Source organism: Pipra filicauda, unplaced genomic scaffold, assembly GCF_003945595.2.
Source record: "Pipra filicauda isolate LSUMZ 115617 unplaced genomic scaffold, ASM394559v2 scaffold441_size551697_pilon, whole genome shotgun sequence".
Taxonomy (NCBI): domain Eukaryota; kingdom Metazoa; phylum Chordata; class Aves; order Passeriformes; family Pipridae; genus Pipra; species Pipra filicauda.
The window spans coordinates 521,182-548,196 of record NW_024104578.1 but is presented as its reverse complement, the minus strand read 5'-3'; the positions used below and the strand labels follow the sequence as shown (position 1 = coordinate 548,196).

The 27,015-nt window shown below is 43.5% G+C and overlaps 1 protein-coding gene across 2 annotated transcripts; it reads left to right on the top strand.

Moving 5' to 3' along the window:
* The first annotated feature begins 15,360 nt into the window (after positions 1-15,360).
* Positions 15,361-24,641, top strand: NIPSNAP3A (nipsnap homolog 3A). Of its 2 annotated transcripts, none has more exons than XM_027714410.1 (6): positions 15,361-15,435; positions 17,756-17,957; positions 21,608-21,769; positions 22,910-23,059; positions 23,446-23,532; positions 23,644-24,641. In XM_027714410.1, exons 1-6 carry the CDS (start codon positions 15,361-15,363, stop codon positions 23,718-23,720), a joined length of 753 nt encoding a protein of 250 aa, XP_027570211.1. In that variant the 3' UTR covers positions 23,721-24,641. The 2 variants fall into 2 exon arrangements, with proteins under 2 accessions (XP_027570211.1, XP_027570212.1); XM_027714411.2 differs by lacking the exon at positions 15,361-15,435 and adding an exon at positions 16,751-17,626.
* Positions 24,642-27,015: the final 2,374 nt, after the last annotated feature.

Sequence of the window (27,015 nt, the reverse complement as noted above, 5' to 3'; positions counted from 1 at the left end):
CACAGAAATCTTTCTGATCTTGACCTCCAAAAGGAGATGCCAAATACTGTAACTCTATGGCATGCTATCATCAAGGAAAGCATACATTTCAAGCCAAGATACTGTGGCTTTGTGGTTTCGGCTTCCTTAGACCCTGGCATACTCCTGCAAAGTCTCCTGAACAGTTTTCCCCTTTTCATGAGTATCTTCTTTATCTTCCTACAGATGGTTCAGACAGGACTGAGACTGCACATCAAATACTAAGCCAGTGAGGGGAAGGGAACATTTATTCAATGGCTTTTCTTTTTGGTAGGGTAGGTAGCAGCTTTTTACAGTACTATCAGTACCTGGAAAACCCGAGTCAGAGGAGGACTGCTGCACCTAAAACTGTGGTTGCACTGACATGCAATAAGCAGCCTTCAGAGTCAGGCAAACATAAGGCATATCACCCCACTGTGCTCCCCAAAACAGGATAATTATGGCCTGTAACTCTGGCATGTTCATACAGCAGCCGCTGGCTGAAATGCTGTAGCCAAAAATGGAATCAATGCTGCTGCAAAGAAAAGTACTAACAAGATCACTTCCTTTGCTTAAACAAAGCTGCTGCGGGTGTCAGCAACAAACAGCTGGAAATGGGTGGGCACATCCCTCCTCAGTTCTCCTCAGGCATCAGTCACAAATGACAGGTGGAAGGTTAAATGGTGACAAGCTCATTGCACTGGGACAGAGTGAACCTAGCCAATGTGAACAGATCAATATTGACTTTGGTCAGGACTGGGAGGTCTCTGCTGGCAGGTCTCTCAGCAGATTTTCTAAACAAAGGAAGATGCCATTTGTTCCCACAGCAGAGAACAGGAGGCAAAGCTGAACAAGACTCAAGGCAGAGGTGTCATGTGTCCAGCCGGAGTGTGACACCAGAGACAGCCACTCTCCTGGTGCAGCACCATGGTAACAGCCAGGGTCTGCAGTGCAGTGGGCTGTATCACCAGGCTGATACAGGTGTTTTCTTCTTCTGTAGCAGTTTCCTGGGACAGCCTGCCACACAAGGCTGCTGCACAGCCTACCGGGCTAATATCAGCTGGAAGGGTCATCTGAAGGGATGGAAAGCCTTAGTGAAGCAAGACCTTTGAGGTGCCTGGGAGGACAGAGCGAGAAGGGAGGCATAGCTTTGCATCAAGTGGCAGGGAGCATATGGCTGGCATCACACACTGAAGATGTGAGTAGAAAACAGGCTACCAGGAGATGACTCCTGTCATCTCCTGCAGAAGATGTAAATCTTCTACAGTTTCTTGCTCCTCTCCAAAGCAGGACACCAGACCTCCTTTCAAACTTTTTGTATCTCTCTTTTCTCTCCCCAGACTTCAACCTCAGCATGCATCCTCTAAATTTCCACCATCTCATGTACCACCCTACTTTCTCAAAACCGAGTGCCACCTTTTGCTCCTCACAGCCTTGGCTTCCTACAGCACTCAAACCCAGATCCCAACACAGGAACTCTCAGTTCCCCTACTATCCTGCTCTAGAGAACTGCTGCCCCCTTGGTGAAGAGTCCCAGCCCCACTGCCATGCATCCCCAGACTCATGGTCCCTATCTCCCCAGCAATCATTTATCTTCTTATTATTGCTTTTTCCCAGGCTAATTGTTAATTACTATCCTACCTGTGGCCAGGGGCCACCCTCCATCAATGAGTTGGGCACACAGACTTGACATTCAATATTACCTGAAGCAGCAGGAAACATGTAAGGAGTTCTCATCCCACCCACCCCACTCTTGTTCCTTCTAATGCTATGGAAGTTTTGCCAAATGCCACATTTAGCCAGGCCCACCCTGTGCAGACAAAATGCTCTGGCCAAGAAGCATCATTTTGCATTTGAGCTTTTTTTTCTCCATCTTCTCCCCAGATTAATTGCTGCTGTCACCTTTGTTCACCCCACTCTTTACACCAGCCTTACTTTTCCATCAGTTCTCACCTGCTGCTGTGCTACAGGTCTCAGCATAAGTTTTTCACCATTTTCATACATCTTCCTCTGCAACCTAGATGACTGTACTAAAAGCCAGAGTAGCAGGCTATCCAGCATCTATCTCTTCCCCTTACTTCCAGAAAATCCTCACCAGGAACACAGAAGACATGAAATGGACAATTCAATGCTCTAGCATGGAGATTCAATCTCCTACAAAGCAGGTTTTATCTGAACAACCGAGGCCACCGGTGGCATTGCCTGTCATTTCTCACTCTGTATCACTCACCATCACCACGTGGATCCAGCGCCTACAGGTGGAACAGATATGGTGCTCCTGACTCCCTCAAATCCAAAAATCCTTCTTTATTTTGTTTCCAAAAGCTTCATTGTTTTCATTCGGTGTCATACTGACTTTTTACAATTCCATCAAGCCAGTTTTACAGCTCCATAGCTTTATCTCCAGATGAAATCCAAGCCCAAACTCAGCCCAAAAGAAAAAGCTGCTCAGTTCCACAAGTATGTGTTCCAATCCTTCATAATTCTTTTCCATTTATATTTTTCAATTAGAATGCTAGATTTTTAATAGCTGGTGCAGAAGCAACATGCTGTTTTCTTCCCTTTCCTTGATGTCAGAAATACTCTCTTCTGGCTTGAAAAAGTTGCTGGATTCTTGTTTTCAGAAGATGAAGAGGTATGTATAGTGATGAAGGGATAACTATTTGAGACAGTTGAGGGAGACACAAACTTCATTCAAAGCCTACTGGAGTCCGTGGAAAGCTATCACTGTCTCCCTTGGCCCTTGGAGTCTGTCTTGGTTCTTCCCAAACTTTGGATTTTCAATGGCTGTCTTACAAGCAAATGTTTAGCCTGATTGTGATCCTGCTGAGCACATTTAACCTTCAGTGCTTTGAGTAGTAGTGGCAAACAGTCAGCTGTTCTCAGGATAAGGTCGTTGTACAAGTGTTTTCAAGTGCAGGACAAGCAATTCTTAGTTATAGTTTTTCATACTGGTAGACTTCTCTGAAGTCCAGGGCACACACTCATGAATTAATCCTCCTACACCGCCTGCCAAAAATGCAAGCCCCAGCAATCTGACTTCTCAGATGAAACAAGTGAGGTAGAGAAGTCAAATGACCTGATCAAACCACGGATGCAAGTGAGTGTTACACTTAATATGAAAAGGCTGCTCTTTGCATGGCAATAAACCAGATGTCTCTCAGCCAGGCACCTCTCAGTCCCTACTAAGCACGTGGTTCAGTCCCACTGCAGGTAGTCACATACATGAAGTTAGACAGACACACAACTACTTTATAAAACCAGGACCAAAATATCACATATTCACATACACATTTTTAGACACTGGTCAAGAACTGTGCTGAAGCATGAGCTCCAGTTCATTTACTACATCCGAAGTGGTCACAAAATAGCCAGCCAGCCCAGCTGCCTCAGGAGTGAGCTCTGCAGAACTGAGACATCAAGGAGGGCCTGATCCTGGGCTGTTGGAACTGGGTGGAAAAAGAAGAGAATGATATTATTGAGGCACTCAGGTTTGTTCCTCAGGTTTGTTCTCCTACTTGAATGGGGGAAACCTTTCAATCAGTGACCTCAGATTAATAAACCTCACTCACTTCTTGGATTTGAGTTCGAGGGGATTTTCTGAGTTAGATGGGAGATTTTTGCCTTTTTTTGCAAGTCAGTATTTGTCAATGTGTTAGCAGCTTCCTTGATACCAACAGAAGACCACTGTTTTCTGTAGGTAAAATATAAAGGTTCAGTTTCTCCACAGAATTCATTCAGCAGTTCTTTAGACACACCTACTGAAGGCAGACAGATCTGCACTGGATATTAGTAACAGCCAAGGCTAGAATGGAAAACCCTCCTACTTCCCATAATGGAAATGTGATTATTGCTAAAATAGCTTGCTTAAATAATGGCTTTGATTTCTAAAGAAAACAAATACTGCAGTCTTATGATGATACAAAACTACCATAATCATCTGGTGGCGTGACAGTGATCCTTTTTGCATTTCCTGCATTCTCTCTGTATTTCCTGCAGGGAATGCATTTTTTGAATGGAACATGCACATCCCAAAGGTAATCTCTGTACTGAGGCTATGGGCCTCAAGCCATACAGCTGCATTTGATGCAGCCTGAGGATTTGCAAGTACCTCACCAAGGGTCTCTTCTGGATATGAAACATTCAAACACATGGAAAGACTCGTTGTGCTATGTGCACTGAGGTAACCTGCCAAAAAGAGATTGTTTAAGGTCTTTTTTTTTCTCTTTAGGAAGCCATGTTTGAATTGAATAAAGCCAGAAGAGCTCTGGAACCCAAGGGGTACTTTACAAGAATTGGCAGGGGTTGGGCATAGACTCCAGCATTTTGCCTAGGTGTGTGGCTACAAATCTAGTAGAGGAAGATAGTGGAATTAAACAGAGTGGCACAATCTGTCTTAACAGCCACCACAAATATAAGTTTTCCTATAGATCAGAGCCCATAAAAGGTGTGGGAGATCACAGTAAGCACACCACACAACTATGTCTACAACTAATGGATCTCGAACCACCAAGATCTTCTCTAAAGATGGCAAGACAAGCCACCAGTGAAAAGCTCTCTGTGAGATCTGTGATCATCCTTAGGGGATGTCACTGTGTAATTCAAATGATGTTGCAGTGAAAGACTGAACGGGGGAAAACGCATATCCTTGGAGTGGACTGGATAATGAAAGCCATCTTGAAGATGAACACAGTGGAATGCTTTCAAAGGTTAGAGCATATTGGAGAAAATAAGGTACAGTACAGACCACCCAAAACTGTTAATGTAAGTGCTGCTTACCCCGTGGGAGAAACCAGAATGTGGAAGATGCTTTATAAGCATTGCTTCTTACTCAGAAAATTCACAGTTAAATCTCAGCGATATTTTTTTAAAAGTTGATACTCAGCTTTCAAAATGTCGATGAATCACATGACAAGGAGGCTAATAAAGGTGCCCTAGAAGGAAATACTTTGTAATGACATTCTGTGTGTGTTTCCTCAAGCAGTCTGCTTGAGGTGCAGGCTTTCTCTTGAGTGCATAACTTGACCAACTCACGGACAGCAACAATTTGATTAAACAGTTCTTGTTTTACCTGAGTTCTCTAAGAAAACAAGAGCTTACAGGGTTATGCTGCGTGTTATCTGTTTGTTCATCTGTATTCTTCCCATTAAATCTTCTGAACTAGTTAGCTGATTTTTAAAGAAAAAGTAGGACAGAGGTTTCAGGGAAAGTTAAGTTATTGGAAACCAGCACTTTATTAACGCTTGTTCCAAGAGAAAGACAGGGAGAAGCACATCCCTTTGGGCAGCAGTCAGCATTGGCAGGTGGTCCACTCATCTAGGTACTTTTTAAACCTGCCAGAGGTATCCACCAGGACACAAGTGGGAGATGGAAAATACTGATATGAGTGCATGAGGTATGCCCCAAAAAAGGGAATCTATAGGAAGAGAGACTACACAAAACATTGTACTTTTTGTTACCATTGTTACCTTGTGATTTTGTTACCTTGTGATTCATGTGCCCTGCTAGTAGGCAAACAAAGCCATAGTTTTCTTGGTGATTCAACACTTACACACTTGGTCCCTTTCAAATTCTGCCAGCTCTAACTAGAGGAGTCCTTCATTTTCATTTTCTTTTTCCTTGCTAGCAGAGGGAAGAGCTCCTGATTACCAAAGTGTAGCTCTTTGGTGAACACCCAGAGTGCTGCATCAACATCACAGACAGAGAAGCAATTGTGAAAACAACAGCAGAGCTAAGTTATGACGTGGCATTCACCCTTCTTCATCCTTTCCTGAGTCTGCAGCGTTCCCAGAAAGAATTTCTCTATGGTGTGTAGGGGGCAGAGCTACATTGCAACATTTAAACCTGAGGCATCCTTGGTTATTTTGGTAGTCACTCAATATGTATAAGGCTCAGGGGAAAAGGACTGGCTATTGGCAGAAGCTGCTTATCAGCCAATCTTCAGGAATAAATAAAAGTTACTTTCTCCCAGAAATTGACAGTATCCTAGACAAGATGCCTGAAGGGAACCAGCAAAGTCAAGTAGTCAAAAATGTCACAACCTTCTTTAATTAGGAAAGAAAAGGCTATAAGCCATTAAGCATTACAGAATCTGAGGGTGATTAGCAGTGATTTTTAGTTCTGTGTGTTGATAAAATGATGATGAGAATAGATAAGGCAAAGGATCCTAGGTATATTTTGATGAGTCCCATGTGGAAGGTGTTGAGATTTTAGTTGCTTTGAGTTGAAGGGCTGCTAGTCCTTCGGGGCCTATTTTTTTGTATCCAGGTAAGTCAATTAGGTGGGATGTGATTACTTAGCATTTGGTCAGTGTTGACCAAGGTTTTACAGAATGGTATTTTTGCCCCCAACAAGTCAAATAATCCATTGGAGCAGGGGTCAGAGATCTGCCACATCCCTGCTGGGTGTGGACTCAGAGGTATCTTTAGATTGTTTTCCCATTGCCCTTGCATGCTGCATGGGCCCTGTATGTGTTATGGACTGTTACTCTGTGGTCCATATGTCACAGGTTAAAGATGCTAATCTAGCCCGTACCAGCTGTGTGAATGCATGAACACCATTTGAACTATCCCTATTATTTTTGAGCCTGGGTATTCTACTTTCTTCCGTGCACTCTTTTCAAATGTTTCACTATCTTAAGAAGTGGAAAACATACAGTCTAAATTTGCCTTCCTGTAATTTCAGCCAGCTGCGTTTATCTTATCCACCATGGTCAGAGAGAACAGATTACACCTTTTTCTCCTGAAGCACTCCTGTAATTACATCAAAAAGGATCGTATGACCCCTGAGTTGCCTCTTCTCTAAATTAAAACAACCTTGGCTTTTGTTCAGTGTTACTTGTAAGTCCTGCTGCGTGTGTAACTTGTTTGTTTTGAGACAGGCCTACCAGCCAGATAAAGCAAAAATGCAACAGTCCACCTTCTCATTAGAACTGAGAGGTGATTACTACAGCTACCTGTCACCGAGTGTGAAGAAAATGTTCCGGGCTTGTAGGCCATAAATGTCTGGGACATGGAGCTAGGAGTACCTAGATTCAAACCCAAGTTCTGCTGCTGCCAGTCTGTCTGATCCTGGGCAAACTGAATCTCAGTTCACAGCTTCTTCTCTTGACAGACATCCCTAGAAATAACAACAGGTCTAGAAACAGCAGCTTGCTTTACTTAGCACAGGATGGCCAAGGTAATATGAAGTTGGAGATTGTGGAGATGTTGTAAAGTCTGGTGGAAGAGCTCACTGTTATGACAGTCTTCCATGTGAACAGGTGCCCTCTCTTGGAAGTTATTTTAAAAATTTTGTTCTGAAATATTCCAGGTGTTTTTAAAAATCAAAGTTTTTCAAGAGTGACTACATCAAACTTCTGGGATATCAGTAGCTTCCAAGTAAACATGGGAAATTGCAGGACTTCAGAATACCAGGAACCCCATGTGTAAGTATTGACATATGAAGCCCTCCAAGTGAATGATTAAACTGATTTGCCTAATGTTGCTGTGACCCACAAGTTTCCTGATATCAAGCCATCTGAGCCTGCTGAGAGGATTCTCTCTACAGTAGGTGTATTCCTCCTTCCTCCAAGTTGATTACAAGTAACAGGATGCTTTCCACTTCAGGCTGTTGGTTTTATTTTTGTATCACTGTAGGAGAGATATATATGGAATCACTCAAACGCTTACTGATAAAACTTTTTCTCTAGGCTGGACTTTCTACAAAATCACCTTCCCTTGGTTGTGTTAGCCAAGAGACTCTGTATCAAAGCTTCGTAAACAGCTTTATGGGTTTCCTAACTTAAAAAGAGAAGGATTTGTTTTTTCTGGTTTTAATACATTAAATTCTAAGAGAGCTCTCTCTGCGGAAGCATTCACAGAGAGCACCATTTCAGAGTATTTTCTGAAATAGTGTGGGCATATTAAAAGACACCAGTACTGCTTGTTTTCACTCTTTATTGAAAGAATGAGTCCCATACGGGTAGATGTAAGCAAGGAAGAAGAAGCCTCTATTTTTTGTAAAAGGCAGTGGGTCCTGATGTAAGTTACAATCTCCCTGTGAGCCAAGCTCCCTTGCAAACATTCTTCACATTGCATGTCCACTCAATTCATATCTGTCTACCTGCAGTTTATTTGGGTACTACAACCACTCCCATGTGGTAACAGGAGTGCCGAGGTGTAATCTCACAGCTCCTCTGCCTAGTACCACTCTAGGGATTGCTTCGAGGAGCAAGGTGGCAGAACTTGTCTGTACTGCTCCCAGTCTCCATCCTCTTAACCCCTTGGTTTCTTTAACTGAGCTGTACCCTGCTCAGCACGTTCAACCTGTGTTAACCATAGCTCACTTACAGGCAGATGAAGTAGTTCAGCCTTCAGCTGTGCTTGTTGCACAAGGATTCAGATCAGAAGGACAGAGATGGGGCTGATGCCATGCCAGACAATGCTAAGGTAGCTGACAAGTACTGCTGCAAATCTGCCCTGTGTGATTAGCACAGACCTGCAGCTCCTTTCCCTAAAGACCGGCAGTGCCTCTTGAATTTTGGCAGGAGGCATTGTATAACAGGGGAACCTCTCATCTTGCAGTACCAAGAAAAGCAAGTTTTGTAGAGCTTGAGGGAAGAGCAACCAAGGCAGAAACAGACTCCTATTATCAGTACTCATTTCAATGCAACTCCAGGCAAAGGAAGCTTTGAAAGAAGTTATTTACAGAGAGTGGAAGAAGGAACAACTTTTCTAGGCAACTGGGACAAGACTGTTTTTCTACAGGAAAGAGATGTTTATCTAAGCAATGCATTGATAATTAGGAGAGTTGAGTTACTGGAGTTATTAAGCCTTGCTTAGAAATCTCACTCATTATTTTTGGCTTTTCATTTCTGAAAAATCTTCCAGGACTTTAGCCCAAATCAGGAGCTGAATTATGGCAGAGGAGCTTGCTCACAACTGAAAAGCAACACAGCTTGCTGCCTCTAACCCCAAGGAGGGCAAGGGCAGCCATGAGGGAGTTTCTTTCATGAACATAACCATTGGGACTTTGGCTGCAGGCTGTGTGGGTCAATGTCATAAGTAGTATTACTGGTATTACAGTAGGTCACAGATAAAGAGATAAAGAACAAAATACCTAGAAATTAGATGTTTGCTATGTGCCAGCATTGATGGTTCTCCACCCAAGTTAATGAGTCCCACAGTAAACCAGCAGTGCTCTCCTTCGACTTGGGGCACTGCAGGGTCAGCTCTCCCACCCTCCACCCCCTCTCTTATGCCTGCACAGGACCATGTGTTTTCTCCACCTCTGGGCTGGGCCCAGCATGGCACTGCAAAGTAAGAAGATGCTTTTCCCAGTTAGCTGCCTTATGTTGGACTCCATCTTCCTTCATAAAAATCTGATGCAATGGGTACTTTTGCTTGTCTCCTCTATGACATAAGGCCTCAGACAGATTAGGAGGTTAGGAGGCACAGTATTGTTCCTCAGCTGAAATCATCCAGGATTTTTCCAAGTTAAACATGTCCAGGTCTGTGTGTAGAAGACCAAGTAGAAAACATAGAAAATACCTGCCCAAGGAATGGTGGAGTGTCCCTGAAATAATGATCTCTGCCACCTGGCTTTACCTGCTTTCATACTTGAGAAATTAGAGCCTGCCTCAAAGCAGTATTTAGCTGCTATCTTACACTCAGTTCTCTGCAAGAAAACATGGGTTCAGAATGATGTCCAAGTGTTAGAAAGATGAGTTATTTGTCGGTAGAATTGCCTTGTTAAGGTTTAGGGCTTGACATGTTTCAGTGACCTCAGACCTGGAGGGAAGTTAACAAAGCTTGGGAAGAAGAATGTACTGCTGATAGTGGACACGAAGAATGCAGAATTTACAGGCCACAATGACTTTTGGCAAGAGCTCTCAAGATAAGGAAGAAACTGAAAAAGTCAACTCAGCAACTGTGCTGAAATCAGCTCCAACTGCATAAAAGGTAATTCTGGCAGAGGGAGATTGTGACCACTGACTCAAGAAACCCACTGACTCAAAAGAAGAGGACGACTGAGCATCCAGACTAATTAGCATGAGAAGCGAGAAAATCATTTAACCAGTAGAGGATATAATATTAATTAGTAAGAGAACTACATAACTTGTAGTCAACGAACGGTGATTTATTTGTTTGTTAAAGTGTATAAATAGTGTAAGGTTTTGATGACTGGGGAGACAGCCCTTTGTGGGTTACCATTCAGCTCCCTACTTCGTGCAAAATGGAACAAAGAAATAGAAACACCTTGTGTCGGTGTGTAAATTGGCACTGCACACTGGGCAGCAAGCCCACATTCGGGATAAGAAGAACAGAAGTGCAACTTTGGCCAAATCCTAGAGAAAAATCTCACTCCCCACCTCCAGAAGACAGCTTACCGTATCCCTAAAAGAGAAGCAAATAAGAGATGCCTGTAGACAATTTTAACTGAGGAAAGAGGATCTTGGCAGTTTATCACCATGCTTTCAAGTCTTACTTTTATTAGGGAAGATGTTAATTGAGCTACTTTAGTTAGTACCTGTGAAGTAAAAAGTCAACCCACCCAGATCTTCTTTGTGTAAACCTCTATCTCATGTTGTCTCTTTCCCGTGCTCTTTGTAGCCCTAACTTCCCAGTTCTTAGCTGAATTGTGCTTTAAATATCCACAGTGTCAGAAGCTACCTTATGTCACCCCATCTGTGAAAACATGCAGGCAGAGCATTTGTTTTTTGCCTAATTAACTAAAAATGGATTGACTAAAAGGAGTATTTCACTCTCAGCTTTTAAAAATATAATTCACAAAGCCCAAGTAGATACTTGAGGGGAACAACTGCAATTACAGTGGCCAGGTAAAATGTATTAGCAATTTATATAGTTTTTAAATATTGTAATATTTCTAGCCTGTTGACAGGAAAGTGTTTTTTTTTTTAATTCAGAGTTTTTGAATAAAATCATTTTCCTGTACAGAAACGACTGATGATTTCAGTTTCTGTGTGTTACCTTTAACATGTTCCTTCTTCTGGAATCATTAAACTATTACAGATGCTGCAGGAAAAAAAAAAAAAAAAAAGGAAAATCCATTAATGAAGATTCTAAGAAACAGGTCTTCTTAAAAAAGAACAGAGAACATATCTGAGTGTTTTCTTTTGAACTTAATTCAAACAGACATAGTGGCCTGTTACCAGGTTTGTGCTAAAGCTACTTGCAAGATGAGCAGAGAACATTTTGATACAGTCGAATTTATCTCCTTCAAGGGCTGATATAAGCACTGACACAAGGTGCCATTAGGTCAAACGTCAGGCCTAAGTGTTTAAAAAAAACCAAGCAGTATGAAGCAGCTCTTTAATTCCCTTCCATGTAACCATAAGCACCTGCTCTGCCCTTTATCTTCCCACTGTGCAGCTTTGGAAGCTGGCAGTCTCTCAGCCAGGCCAAATCAGCTAATGGGCTCCATGCTGGCATGGTCAGATGTCAGCACGTATTTGGGTGTGGAGTGGGTAAATCCAGAGTGAACAACATAAACCTGCCTCTCAGAGAGATAAAGTGCTATGTTGCTCTCCCACTGCCTTCCCCAGCAAAGCAAAAACATGGAACCAATTTTCCTGAAGCTCATTCACTGGTAGGGCACCTGAACATGACTATGGTTCAACCATGTCCTGAGGCTCTAGGTACAAAGGACACTGACGTGATTCTTACCACTGGTAAACACAGAGATGACACTGGTTCTTGTAGGCATTCTGATCAGTTCTACACAATAAATATTTATACACGATGCAGACTGTTTTAATGAGATGAGGAATGCAAACTGGTGAGAAAAAACAGGGAAGAAAATACCAAGTTTGCTAAGTTGTTATCCAGATTTTCATATGGAACAGCTGAGAGAATGGAAACGAGAGGATATTTACATGTTCTGGCCTACTGGGAACAGACCAAGAGGCTGCATTACATTCAGGAATGTTGCCTTGTGTGCAAAGCAGGAAACCACTTGTTGCTTGCTCACCCAGCAGAGGAAGGGAAGCACTCAGTATGAGAGATCTGTGAAAACCTAACAGTGGAAACCTTGTGTCTAACAATTTCACTGAACGAGCTTGTTGCACACCTTTCTCAAGCCTATAAACAGCACAGCACTATGTAATGGAAACACTACTGCCATTGAAAGAAAATGTGTGGTGAGCTACACCCTCCTGTACTTTTGAAAACTGCCTTTCTGAGGAAAGAATTTAAGCCAAAGGATTTATGAGGAAATAGAAGGAAAATTTCTTGTTTTATCATTCATGTGATATGAAACTGAAAGCTGGGGTACACAAATGGGAAAATCTCCCTAGCAAAGCAACAGGTACTGTTCTTCCTCCTTTTCCAAAACTCTGAGTCACTTCTCTGTGTTTAAGCAAATATGACAAAGTTTAAGCTGCTTTTGAAAGCATTAAACCTTCTGGTATAGATGGTTACCTTTCTTTCATTATCACCATCTCACTTAGAGGATAAAGCAAATTAAAAAAACCCTATCCAGTCCTTGCCCACATTAACAAGACACATGCAGATGAGATTAAAAGTGTTTCCTGTTCCATGGGAAAATGAGAATGGATGAAAAGGTTTCATGCAGGGAGTACAACACATAAATGGACTAAGGCACACAAATCACCTTCTTACATTTTTGCCTCCATGGAGCTTTGGCTTCCAACAGTTAGAACAGTTTTTAATAGACAACTTGTACTCAGGCAGCTCTGCCAGTCTCAGCTACATAAATTGAAGATTTCTTACAATTCATCACTTCAGTACCAAAATAAAAGCTTCCCACCAAAAAGCGTTTGTAACAGATACTATTCTCTATGGGTTCTTCTACAAGATCAACGCTGCCATTCCCAGATGTTCAGTACCATCTGTGTCTATAAAGCACAGCTCCTGTTCACCATTCTGTGTGTATTGGTAGGCAGACCTTCGAGTGGCAGGCAGGAATTGGAGGTACAATCCTCTCACTTCACCACTCTCTGCCACATACAAGTGGAAAGACAGAGACACCTCTAGACTTCTGGAAGAACATGAATGAGAAAATACCAGGAAGTAAAAGTGAGCCCCAGTTCCAGGCAAAATTGCAGAGCTGAAAGAACGTTCTGCTCAACAAATTTATCTTAGTCACTTCCTGAACTGCAGTTTTCTCAGATTTACTTGCTCTATAAAATAATTTGCTGAATTGTTTCAGGGAATCATTTCACGCCTTCACTGAAATGTAGTGCAATTTTGGACATTTTAGCTCTGTGCTGTCATGAACTGTTTTGCTCAATTATGAAAGTCATGTTCACCTTTCTATTCCCTGACTACACAACAGTAAAGATAAAATCAAAGCTTCTTCTTGGCTATTCAGGTTACCAAGAACAAAACCTGCTTTTTATGACTACTCAATTCAAATCCTGGCTTGTGTGATCATTACTGATGAGAAAGCAAACACAGAAAATGTTCAAACAATAAAAATAAAATCTTTTACAAATGTGAAGGAATATTCCAGTACAACATCTTTATGAAGAGCCTTACTTTATCCATACAATAAGATAAACAACAGAGAACCTTAAATGGAGAATGCCATCTCATTCCCTGCCCTCAGCTGAAGCACAATTTGCTCATAAGTGAACAAAAACTCCATGGTAAACCAATTTTAAACCAGCAGCAACTGCATCCATAATCACACTACATGTGATTCTGTGATTCTGCTGGAAAAGCTATGTGAAATATTCATGCTGCTATAACAAATGTAACCATTTGCAAAATGACATGACGTATGCAGTTTAGATGCTTCATTCTTTCCGCACCACACTTTTAAATTGTTTGTTACGGCTCTTTCTATCTCGTTTTAATGGAAAGACAGTCTTTCTTCCTGAATTTTTCCTTAACAAGAGAAAAAGCATGAAAGCTCCATAGGCATGAATTCATAATTTTCCTCTTCACATTTAATTCCATGCAGAGACCCTCAGTTTGGTGTGCAGGAAGGTGTGTGCTGCCCCTATTATGAGGAATCATAAAAGATGTCTTGTTAGTTTAGGTAGTGCCCCATAAACTATCCTTTGCTAGGAGCTGATTTGACTCCCACTGGTCAAACACTAGATTGCACTGACACCAGAAGAAATTTTACCTTTACATTCGCCTTAGCCAATAATTATCTCTGCAAAGATATACAGTCTCAGCCATCACATAATCCCACCCCTTGGTAACTGTGTGGCAGGAACAAGTACACGCTTGGGCACAGAGCTGTGATGGGGTGACAGCGCTTGGTGCTGAGCACTCCTGGATTTACCCAAAGGAATGCCACAGAGGAACGCCACGGGGCTTTCTTATAGAGGTGGAGAGGTTGTGTCTGCACAAGTCGGAGTTTGAGCCCGCAAAGGAGGATCAGGAACAGTGTGGCCAGCAGGTCCAAGGATGTGATTCGTCCCCTGTACTCAGTGCTGGTGAGGCCACCCCTGGAGTGCTGTGTCCAGCTCTGGGCCCCTCAGTTCAGGAAGGACATTGAAGTCCTGGAGCAGGTCCAGAGGAGGGCAACAAGGCTGGTGAAGGGACTCAAGCACAAGTCCTATAAGGAGAGGCTAAGGGAGCTGGGGCTGTTCAGCCTGGAGAAGAGGAGGCTCAGGGGACACCTCATCACTCTCTACAACTACCTGAAAGGAGGTCGTAGCCAGGTGGGGGTTGGTCTCTTCTCCCAGGCAACTATCAGCAAGACAGGAGGGCATGGTCTCAAGTTGTGCCAGGGGAGGTTTAGGTTAGATATTAGAAAGGATTTCTTTACAGAGAAGGTGGTCAGACATTGGAATGGGCTGCCCAGGGAAGTGGTGGATTCTCCGTCCCTGATCCTCCCTCTTTTAAAAGAGACTGGATGTGGCACTGAGTGCCATGGTCTAGTAACTGCAGCGGTAGTGGATCAAGGGCTGGACTTGATGATCTCTGAGGTCCCTTCAACTCAGCTGATTCTATGATTCTGTGATATCAGTTTGATCAGTCTGAAGTTTGATCCCGGGCGGCAGGGTAGGGGGGCCGGGGGGTGTGATTTCCTGAGAGCGACTTGTCCCAGTGCAGCCTGTGGGGGACAAAGAGCCCCAGGTCTCCTCAAGCAATCAGGATACTTCTTCTTGCGTTCCGGCGCACGGGCAGAGGCACAGATAATACGTTTCGGGCACTGGTGCCTGGTGTTTTGGACGAGTAATTCTCCTCAACCGAGCCTTCGCAGCTCAGAGCCCGTGAGGGGGCGGTTGGGCCGGCGGGGCCGGGCGGCTGAGCTGAGGCGCTCCCCGCCCCCGGGAGGCTCCAGCGCCCCGCCCCGGGGCCGCCCCCGGCCCGCCCTCCGTCCCGGGGCCCGCGCGTCCCTTCCGCCCTGCCCCGCCTGCCCGCCGCCTCCGCCGGGCCCGCCATGCTGCCCCCGGCCCTGCTCCGCCGGGCCCTCGCTGCCGCCGCCCGCCTGGCCCGGGCCCGGGCCGGCCCTCAGGTAGCGGCGGGGGCGCCGCCGGGGGAGCGGGGAGAGGGTGGGCGTGGGGCCCGCGGAGTCCCCGGGGAGGGGGTGTGTGGGTGTGTGTGTGTGTCTGTGTGTGTGTCTGTGTGTGTGTGTGTGGGTGGGTGTGTGTGTCTGTATGTGTGGGAGTGTGTGTGTGGGTGTGTGTGTGGGTGTGTGTGTCTGTGTGTGTGTGTGTGTGTGTGTGTGTGTGTGTGTGGGTGGGGTGGGAGGGTGGAGGTGGGTGTGGGTTGGGTTTGTGGGTGTGGGGGTGTGTGGTGGGGGGGGGTGTGGGGTGTGGGGGTGTGTGTGGGTGTGGGTGGTGTGTGTTGTGGGCCGGGGGGGGGGGGGGGGGGGGTCTCGCGCTGTCGCTGTCGCGACATCCCCTCGGGCCGGCTGTGGCACGTCGTTTGGGCGGGAGAATCGGAGTCATTTTAAGTTGGGGGAAAAAAAAAAAGACCTCCGAGATCGTCGAGTCCACAACCTGTGACCGAACACGATCGTTCGTGTCAGCTAGACCGCAGCACTCAGTGCCACGTCCAGTCTTTCCTTAAACACCTCCAGGGACGGTGACTCCAACACCTCCCCGGGTAGCCCATTCCAGTTCTAATCACCCTTTCTGTGAGGAACTTCTTCCTGATGTCCAACCTAAACCTCCCCTGGCACAGCTTAAGACCTTGCCCTCTTGTCCTGTCGCTGGTTGCCTGGGAGAAGAGGCCGACCCCCACCTGTCTACAGCCTCCTCTCAGGTGGTTGTAGAGAGCGATAAGGTCACCTCTGAGCTGCCTCTTCTCCAGGCTGAACCCCCCCAGCTCCCTCAGCTGCTCCTCACAGGACCTGTGCCTCAGACCCTTCACCAGCTTCATTGCCCTTCTCTGGACAGAACTGGTCCTGCAGCACCCCAGCACCTACTTGAGCAGCAGAAAGCATCGGGACTTCTCTCTTCTCCTGCAGAAATCTGGCATGGGATGGGCCAGTGCTGCAGGCTCACTGCTCAGTTGGCATCCCGTGGGGGTTTATAATGGCTCCGAGGAGCTGTGACACACGGGAACCAATACTAGATGTGTCAGGCTGCAGAGGGCCATTGGGGAACAAGAACCTTTGGTCTTGGCCATCTGTATTCAACTACCTGAAAGGAGAGCGTAGCCAGGTGAGGGTAGGGCTCTTCTCCCAGGTAACAACTAACAGGATGTGAGGAAGTGGCAAGAGGTTGTGCCAGGGAATGTTTAGATTGGAAATTAGGAAAAATTTTTCTTCACTGTAAGGGTTTGTAAAGCATTGGAACAGGCTATCCAGGGAAGTGTTTCCACCATCCCTGGAAGTGTTCAAAAAACAGGTGGGTATGGCACTTGAGGATATGGTTTAGTGGTGGACATGGCGCTCTTGGGTTAATGGTATATAAAAGGATCCTAGAGGTCATTTCCAACCTATAGGGTTCTGTTCTGTGGCTTGAGCTGTATGGTATGCATGCCTGCAGATGCTTGTGAAATAAGACATGTCCAAAATCCGTCCTGCAGCCACCTCTGTGCAAATATGGGCTAAGGCCAGAGATGTGTTTTGGCCTTCTTTTTTCAAGTTTTATTTCTAAGGTGAGTGGAACGTTCCAGGTTATTGAGACAGTTGCAAAAGTACACTTAGTCTGGGACCTTCAAAGTGTTTTATGTTACATGAATAGAAGAACTGTTCTTGACCAGCCCTTGGGAAGCAGCCAGTAAGAGGCTAGGATGCAGACTTAAGAAAGCTTGTGTTGGAAGGAATCACTCTTTCCCCAAGTGTTTGTATCTTTTTCTTTCTTTTGCCAACAATATGTAATTTGCTAATACTGATATAAGATTGTAATTAGAAAACACAGTGCAATGGTGTGAGCTGGTTAGGTAAGGGCAACAAAGGCAGATGTTGATGTCGCTCCTGCTTTGGTGGCATCTTGGCAGCCTTGCTTTTGAATAATGTGTTTAGTCAAATATCTTTTTATTGCTTTGACTCTTTGCTGCTGACTTCCTGAGGAAGGGATTGAGAAGAGGAAAATGCTGCTTTGTTATAAGCTAATAATTAAACAATTAAGTGCAACAAATATGAGACACATCACAGTCTATTGCACTGCTGAAAGGAATGGCAGCAAATAATGCACGTGGGAACTATTTCCAAAGAAAAATGTCGCAAGAAACTTTTTGGAATTGGACATCATGAAGTAAGTACCCCTCTCCCAGCTTGCAGTAAAAAATCCTTCTATAGCATCTCACTAATTAAAAAAAAATTAGAAGACAACTTTCTGGCTTGATAATTAGTTTTACTTATTTTTCTGACTGTTTTCTTTCAGGCACTCCTTGCTACAGGGCCCAGACAAGATACCAGCATTTTCTACGAAATTCGCACATATGATATTAAGCCATCGAAGATGAAGGAGTTTTTGGAAATGGTCAACAAGTACATTCACTTTCGCACAGCTCACTCAGAGCTGGTGGGATTCTGGTACACGGAGCTGGGAGCGATGAATAAGGTCTTCCACATTTGGAAGTACGGTATGACCAGCAACCCTTTGCACTGCTCTGCTCTCTGTGTGTTCCCTGTCTCATAGGCAAGAAGGTGCTGGCTTTTATTTGTTGCTCTTACTGTAACAGGTGCCCCCCAAAAATCGCTCCTGTACTGATCAGTGAAAAGAACAACTTCAGAGCCTGTCAGGACAACTTTGACATGCTGGGATGAGAGAGTTAGAAATGTTCTAAAGCAGCAGTCTCTGCTCAAAACAGTTATAATAGAGGAAGAATGGTAGAGTGTTTTGTTCATGGTAAATATTTTTAACTTGTGGCCAGCTCCACAAATGCCTTCAGCATTTCAAAATGAATGGAGAAAAAGGAAATATGCACATATATGCACTCTATGTGTGTTCGTATGTGTGTATAATTGTTCACAAATTTTCGCTCGGTGTAATTGTTCTCAAATTTTAGCTTCCTTAAAACAGTGAGCACGCAGTTTGCATGCTTAAACTCCTTCTGCAATTGGCCTATGCTGAGATAGGAAGACAACCAGTTCTGACTTCTCAAGCACACAGTGTTTTCTTGCAGCTTTAGCCTTGGTAACAATAGGTTTTTTTCAGTATAATCAACTTTTTTATGTTGTTGGAGTTGGTGCTGACATGAAAGGTGCAGGTGAGCCAAGAAAAGCTACACTTACACCAGAAACCAGGTGCACTGGCCATGCTTTTTGTGGAGACCAAAGGAAGTTGGTACTTGGATAATGGAGAGGTGGGAAGGCACACCAATATCATTTCCTTGGATACCAGCTGTAGTCCAGGGTATATCTGCATATTGAGACAGTGTGCTCATCAAAGTCCAGCATGTTCACAGTACCTGTTTAGAGTAAAGGATTGCCTCTTTTGTTTTGGAAGGGTGAGTCATAGAATCACAGACTCATAGAATAGTTTGGATTAGAGAGGACCTTAAAGATCATATAGTTCCAACCTCCCTGCCATCGCCAGGGACACCTTTCTCTCAGTCATGTTGCTCAGGACCCCATCCAATCTGGCCTTGAACACTTCCAGGGATGGGGCATCCACAGCTTCTCTGGGCAACCTGTTCCAGTGTCTCGCCACTCTCAGAGTGAAGAATTTCTTCATTATATCTAATCTAAATTTTGCCCGATCCCTGGAGGTGTTCAAGGCCAGGTTGGATGGAGGTCTGAGCAACCTGGTCTGATGAAAGGTGTCCCTACCCATGACAGGGGAGTTGGAACTAGATGATCTTTAAGGTCCCTTCCAACCCAAACCATTCTATGATTCTAAATCTACTCTCAGTTTAAAGCCATTTCCTCTTGTCCTGTCACTCCATACCCTTGTAAAAGGTTCCTCTCCAACTGTCTTGTATGCTCTCTTCAGGTACTGGAAAGCTGCTCTAAGGTGCCTCTGGAGCCTTCTCTTTTCCAGGCTGAACAACTCTCTCAGCCTGTCTTCATAGGATAGATGTTTCAGCACTTGGATAATTTTCTGGCCTCCTCCTCTGGAGTTGCTCCAACAGGTCCATATCCCTCTTATTCTGGGGGCAGAATCACCTCCCTCGACCTGCTGGCCATGCTGCTTTTGCTGGAGCCCGGGATGTGATTGGCTTCCTGGGCTGCAAGTGCACATTCACATCGAACTTCTCATCCACTAGCACCCCCAAGTCCTTCTCCTCAGGGTTGCTCTCAATCCTGGCCTGATCCTGTAACTGGGATTGCTTAAACCCACATGTGTGACCTTGCACTTTGCCTTGTTGAACTTCATGAGGTTTTCACAGGCCCAGCTCTCAAGCCTGTCCAGTTCCCTGTGTGGCATCCCTTCCCTCCAACATGTTGACTGCACCACACAGCTTGGTGTCATCAGCAAACTTGCCGAGGGTGCACTCGATTCCTGTGTCCATGGAAGATGTTAAACAGCACTGTTCCCAGTACTGAGCCCTGAGGGGCACCACTTGGACATTGAGCTGTTGATTGCAGGTCTTTGAGTGCGACCATCCAGCCAATTCCTTATCCAATGAGTGGTCTGTCCATCAGGTCCGTGCCTCTACAGTTTAGAGAGTAGGATGTTGTATGGGACGGTGTAAAATGCTCTGCACAAGTCCAGGTAGATGGTGTCAGTCACTCTTCCCTCATCCACCAATGCTGTAACCCTATGACAGAAGGTCAAACACCAAGTTTGTCAGGCATGATTTGCCCTTAGTGAAACCATGCTGGCTGTCACCAGTCACCTCCTTGTTTTCCATGTCCCTTAGCGTAGTTTCTAGAAGGGTCTGCTCCATGACCTTCCCAGGCACAGGGGTGAGTGAAACTGACAAGGCTGTAGTTTGGCAGGTCTTCCTTATGTCCTTTTTTAAAAACGGACTGCCATAACTTCTCAAACATGATGGATAGTGTCTTAGCCACTTCTGCTGCCAGTTCCCTCAGAACCCACGGATATATCTTATTGAGTCCCATGGGCTTGTGTACCTTCAGGTTCCTTAAATGGTCTCAGACCTGATCTTTTCCTACAGTGGGTGGTTCTTTGTTCTCCCAGTCCCTGCCTTTGCCTTCTGTGACCTGGGTGGTCTGGCTGGAGCACTTGCCACTGCAGACCAAGGCAAAAAAAGGTCACTGAGAACCTCAGTTCTTTGTCATGACCAGGCAGCCATGTCTCCCCTTTCTTCCAAAGAGGGCATGCATCTGTCAACAGGAATATTTTGAGTTCACCTGCATCTATGATGAATAAATTGTCCTGCTTCTCAGAACTTTTTAGCCTTGGGTATTGTTATTATCTCTAAACTAAAAAAAAATAATAATCTGTGAGAAACTTTTAAAGTGCAAAACAAAGGAAAAACCTGTACTTTTTATTTGTTTCGTAATAGTGTTTTACATGCCTAAGTTACAACATCCTTTCTCCTTGATTCATCAAACCCCTGCTTATACCTTTTTAGTAGTTAAAAGTAATTAGTATATTTATCTCTTAGTCCCAAAATACTGACATTTCTTAAGGTTCTTCCTTCCCCTTTTCCGTTGCTGGATTTTTCTTGCATTATATTGGAAGCTGTCTGCATAAGTATATTGTTTAAGATGCTACTGCAGACTAACCAGTTGAAATTCAGACACTCTTAATTAAGTAGTTTTGGTTTTAATTAAGAAAAAAAAGAAGAAAAGGTTTAGCTTTTGGGGATTTAACAACTTTTTACGTAGCTGAACACACAAACATTCCTTCTACACTTTTAATGTCACTTTATATAAGCAAAAAACCCATAGTTTTATTAATTTTTTTTCTTGGTAGGCTATTATTTATCTTGAATTTTTTTTTCCACTTCACTTCCTTATCCACTGTGCTTTCTCTGAATCTACTTGTCCTTGGTAATTGTTGCCACATCCAGTAGTGCCTGTGGATGCCATATGTAAATATCCTTTAACTGTAAAATTGGTTAGCGGATTTTAACTGTGTTGTAAACTTTCTTGGCTTGAAACCATTTTAGTCTGAAACGTAAAGCAGAATTTAAAGGTGGTTTTTTTTCAGAATTTAAAGGAAACTTGCCACATCTGCTTCAAGCTAATATTCTGTTTAAAAATACCAGTTTTGAAATTAGATAAGTGCAGCTTGCCTTCTTGTAATTAAACATTTTGATTGAGTCTAATGTGACATTAAATGCATTTTTTTCTAGGGTTTTCTTTTGCTTTCTTACAGATAATTTTGCCCATAGAACAGCAGTCCGGCAAGCACTAGCCAATGACAAAGACTGGCAGGGAAAATTTATGTCTGCAGCCCTCCCCTTGATGGAGAAGCAGCACAATGAGGTCGCTTATCTGGTACCTTGGTGTCAACTTGGAAAGCCTCCAAAAGAGGGGGGTGAGCTTATCTTTTCTTCTGGTGATTAAAGTTACCGACAGTAACAAAAAATGGTTTAACGTTTAAACCAGCTGTTGCATGGTTTTATAACCCCTTATGTAACAAAGACATGTACGTGCACCCATGTGAAAAAGGTGACATAACACAGACAAGGGACAGAGTTTTTAAGAAGGATTTTACACTAACTTACATCAAGAACTGACTAGAGCCTTGCTCGTTAAGGTTGTTGATGGTCAGGGTTGTGAATTGCTAAATGGACGTGCAAAATGGCAGTGCCATGGTAGTGGTCAGAGCAGTCATCCCAGACTTCCTTTGTCTATCCATCAGTGAGAGGGGATTTCCTGGAGATGCTGGGAATAATGATTGCTCTCTTTCGCAGAGATTCTTCTCTTTTATCAATTTGCTTTGTTACTGATTGTTTTGATTCTTTTGCTTAATAGTTTAAAAAAAATTCCCTACCTTTTAAAGATGCACGCAAGTCAACCATACTTTGTTAGTCATAGGTTAGGTGTCAAAGTTCTGTCCTTATGTATTTTAACTCTCTCTGTAGCAAAAGCGATGTTAATAGTACTGACCATTCCCCAGTTTATGAACATTTGTAGAATTTGTTGCATGAAGTGGCATGGAACAGGCCTTTCTTCAGCCCTCAGCATGTGCATACATACAGTAATCTTCGTTCTTTATTTCCTCAGGATTCTGAATTTTATGCTGTTATAGTTGAATTTGAAAGCAGTCCAGTTTTCTCCTAAATCTGGAGAGATGACTTTTCAGACGCTTTGTTCCTGTTGTAGTCCATCTCCAGCCCATTGCTGGAGAATGAGACCAGACCTATAGCAAGTGTCTGGCTTTCTATTACAGTGTCAGCAATTGTGATCTGAAGTAACTACCTGAACGGAAAGAAGACAGGTATGAGCACTTGTGATTTCTGCAAAGTAGTCTGAATCTCCCAAAATTTCCAGGCAACACTGAAAATTTGCACCGGGTGCTGGCATGAATGGGCAGTCTCCTGCTGACCCCAAATGGCAGGGAAACGCAGTACTCATTTCACAATAAATACATCATGGCCATAACACACTGTTCCAGAACTGACATATTAATTTGTATTTCCTTCCCTGTGGTAGTGTTTGCCTTCTCTTCTAGGGGTATATGAATGGGTTACTTTCCAGATGAAGCCTGGTGGGCCAGCATTGTGGGGTGAAGCATTTCGAGCTGCAATCAATGCTCACATCAACACAGGCTATACCAAGCTGATTGGTGTTTTCCATACAGAATATGGATTACTTAACAGAGGTACTACTCAATTTCTGATACAGACTTTGGCAGGGGAAGGGGCAGAGGATGAGGGGCAAGCCCTGGTCTTGCATCAGGATTGGCCAGCTTGCTGAAAACGTTGGTGTAGATCACTAAAGTCCTGTAAACAGTCCTTGAACCCAGCTTTGTTTGTTAGGTTAATAGGCTTAAGCTCATTGCCACAGTCTTAAAAGTCTCTCAGATCTGATGTTAAAGTCAAACTGTGTAAAACCTCAGTAAAGGATCATCCCACCACTGACTTGCCTGGAGAATTCTTTCTGCTAACTGCAAGGCTTTTAACAGATGAAGGCAGATTGCTAGGACTTACAGTGCATGCTGTATTGCAGCATAACAGTATTCAGCTGACTTTATTTGTTCTTTCTCAGTCCATGTGTTGTGGTGGAATGAGAGCCCAGATAACCGGGCAGCGGGAAGACACAGAGCCCATGAAGATGCCAGAGTCGTAGCAGCTGGTAAGAGATGATGCATCCAGAGAACTCAGTCATGTTACCTGCATGCATGCTGAGAAAAATATTACTTCTCATTGGAAGTTATGTCTTAATTAAACATGCATTTAATTTCAGTGCGCAACAGCGTCAGGTTCTTGGAGTCCCAGCAAAACGCACTCCTGATTCCTCTGCAGTGCTCACCGCTGAAATAACCTTCTTCTAAAGGGTGTAACTGATGGCAAAAGAGACAAGATGGAAGTGCTGTCAGCAAGTGACATGGATCCCCCTACCCAGCGAACTCAGCTGTTCTTCAGTTGACCAAAAATGGATGCAAAATGCTGATCACTAGCAGTGTAAATCAGCATGCTGCTATCAGTTGTTAAAAAGAAGTTTATGATGTTGTTCCTACCTCTCCAGGAAAGAGAACTTGAGCCGTATCACACATGACATGAACCACACTTCACCAGTCTTTCATTTTAACCCCTAAGTTCTTAATACTTTTTCAAATAGCTAGATCCCTTATCAAACCTACTAAGTTAAGTGTTCTTTTCCAACACTGTAGTCAGGGGTGGTATCACTTTGCTAACATATTTTAGTGCCTCTTATAATTATCACATCGTGGTTATTTCATACTGGTTTAAGAAGGAATGCTCCCACATATACCTTACCCAGTTAAGTTTTAATCAGACATCTCATTGGGAAACTCTATTAATCCTGAGCAAAGTAAAACATCAACGTAGCTGGACTTGGACTTGGGTGCTACAGTGGAGCTGGTCAGGTGGTGTGGAGCACCCTCTTCTGCAATTTATGGGTACTGACTATGAACTGCAGAGCACTTGGGAGTCTGTTCCAGACGTTCATCACAGACCTGCAACGAGCAATTGATTTAATATCTCTACTGAGGTATCTTTGTGCAGTTCGCCTAATGATTATTGCTTGCTTAAAGTGCATTAAGGTCTCACAGAAAGCACTATAGAACAGCCATAGGCAATTATGCTTATGTCCAAAGTACAACTTACATCTCTGTAATGAAAATTCAGAGACAGGTACTTGAGTTGGGATTTAAACATCCAGAGAAATTTGTTATGCTCTGCAGCTGGATTTGACAAATAAACCAAACACTGTTTTCATGACTTGCTAGAGACCTCTTTATTTACTAAGTTTAGAAGCTTAAAGCATGTACCTTTCAAATCTTGTACCACCTTGCTTGCCTGAATAGTATGTACTCCATGCTAAGTTGTAGAGATACTGGAATGTTATGCATCAAAATTCACAACAAAACAAACCTGTGCTCCACAAAAGAACAAATGTAAAAATGACACTTGTGAAGACCAGTGGTGCTAAAACAGCTTTATTTTTTACTTAATACAAGGCAGAGTGCCTTTTAATACTTCACATAACAGATATTAGCAAATACAAATATATATACTTTTTTTTTTTGTTTTTAATGAAAATGTCCACTTAAGGATTTAACTTAGAAATTTCAGTTGTGAAATCTCTCTAGATTTTTGCAAAGTTAACAGATATTCCAGTGCAAAAATAGATCCCATTACAGATAGCATAAAGTGCTTGGAACGAAGGGCCAACTACAATTCAGGAGGGAAAGATAAGCACAAAGTGGTGGTTTAACCAAGGGGAAAATCCAACAACTCCTTACTGAAATACAAACGTACTACAAAGAGGGATGCAACATGTCAATAGTACTGCAGTTTAAAATAAGTTAACACCTCAGTGCAGTTTCATTATCAAGAGTGGTTCATATACTGCGTGTGTCTCTAGAGTGATTTTTCCCCAACACATACTTGAACGAGTAAATTAGTGGCTGTCTGAACTTACTCCATGACATATCTTCATGCCAGTGTTGCATTATGCTGTCTGTTCAGTACAAACAAGGCAGATCAGAGCTGTGAAATAGTTTGGTTAATATCCACTGTAACGTTTTAGCACAGATAGCAGACCCTTTAAGCATGACAATCACAGGGCAACAGGAATCAAGAATCTTTTTGTTTGGCTAAGGAAAGAGGATGACGTAAGTGTTGTTTCCTGATAAATTAATAATTTAAATGAGCAGCTACCAAGAGCAAACCACAGCCCTTTCAGGACCAAATCCAAATCCTCCTAGAACTCGTTCTAGTTCTACATGCACTAGTTTGGTGCAGTGCAAAACTTAAGCCCTTCACTTCAGCAACTTGATGCTGATTCACAACAGTGGTTTTCAGCAGTGGTAAGCATCCAGTACATGCTACTTGTTTCAATGATACTGCAACATACTTGCAGCCTGTTATGGAGCAATGGCTGTAACTCAGCTGTTTTCGCACCTGGAAGTCTGATGTGTTCATCACCCTGTACTCATCCCCATAGAGTGATGCCATAAAGGTAATAACAAAGTATGTTTAAAGTGAGGTATACCGATCCCCTTTACACTCCTTTCTCAATCCCCTTAGCAATGTATTATACAGATTAAAAAAAAAAGGTATGGAAAAGGCACTTCTGCAGAGCCTGGAGTAAGCTCTAACTTTACCTCAAGACAGGACATGGAGAGACTGGGAACTTGGTTTAACTGTGTTTTAAAAATGCTGAGTTGGTCAGTGTTACCAAGTGTACTTGGAAATAGGTCATCAACCTTCTTCAGGCTCATGCCAGCCTCTTCATTGTTTGCTGGGCTGCTAGGAACATTCACAGAAGAAAATGGTCCATGACTGATTCACGGAGTAGCATCAAGAACTACTGCAGAAACTCTGTGGGTGTTTAAGGCAGAGACATGACAAAGGAATAGCCCAGGAACTGCACTTAGGTTCAAACCTCGTTACTGAACCCATTTCTGAATGTAAAAGCAAGACAAAGGGGCCCTGAAAGCATACTTTCCCATGACTGTTGTACAATGTGAACAAGAATTCGTTGTTCTCACTATATAATATATAATATCTAATATTATTCTGGCCTTGTAAAACTTGAAAAATTGATTGATGAACTGCAGTGCTACTATTTCGAACTATCTTGTTCTCCAAGGGGATTTTTACTGAAGCAGTTGTCACATGTATAACGTATCCCAAGGAGGAGATTCCAAGTTAACAATCTTCAAACAGCCACAGTAAGAGACAGATTTAAGGCAAATCTTCAAACTAGGCTCAATAATCATTCTATAGATCCCTCTCCTGAAACACTTTGGCAACATATTAAAAGTAGCATCCTGCAGTCCTCTGAAGAATTCTTAGGGTTCTCCTTCAAGAAGAACAAGGACTGGTTTGATGAAAACAATCAAGAGATCCAGGAATTGTTGAGGAAGAAGAGAACTGCTCACAAAGCACACCTTGCACTGCCATCCTGTCACGTAAGAAAAGCAGCCTTTCGTCTTGCATGCAGCAAGCTCCAACAGAAACTCCGTGACATCCAGAACAAGTGGTGGATCGATCTAGCTGAAAAAACTCAATTATGCGCAGATATGGGTGATCACAGAGGATTCTATGAGGCCCTGAAAACAGCATATGGGCCTACATACCAGGTACA

Coding starts and splice junctions, on each gene's coding strand:
- NIPSNAP3A (XM_027714410.1), top strand. CDS start 15,361: ATGCTGCCCCCGGCCCTGCTCCGCCGGGCCCTCGCTGCCGCCGCCCGC. Junction 15,436..17,755: donor GGGCCCGGGCCGGCCCTCAG/GTAGCGGCGGGG, acceptor GTTTTCTTTCAG/GCACTCCTTGCTACAGGGCC. Junction 23,060..23,445: donor ATATGGATTACTTAACAGAG/GTACTACTCAAT, acceptor GTTCTTTCTCAG/TCCATGTGTTGTGGTGGAAT.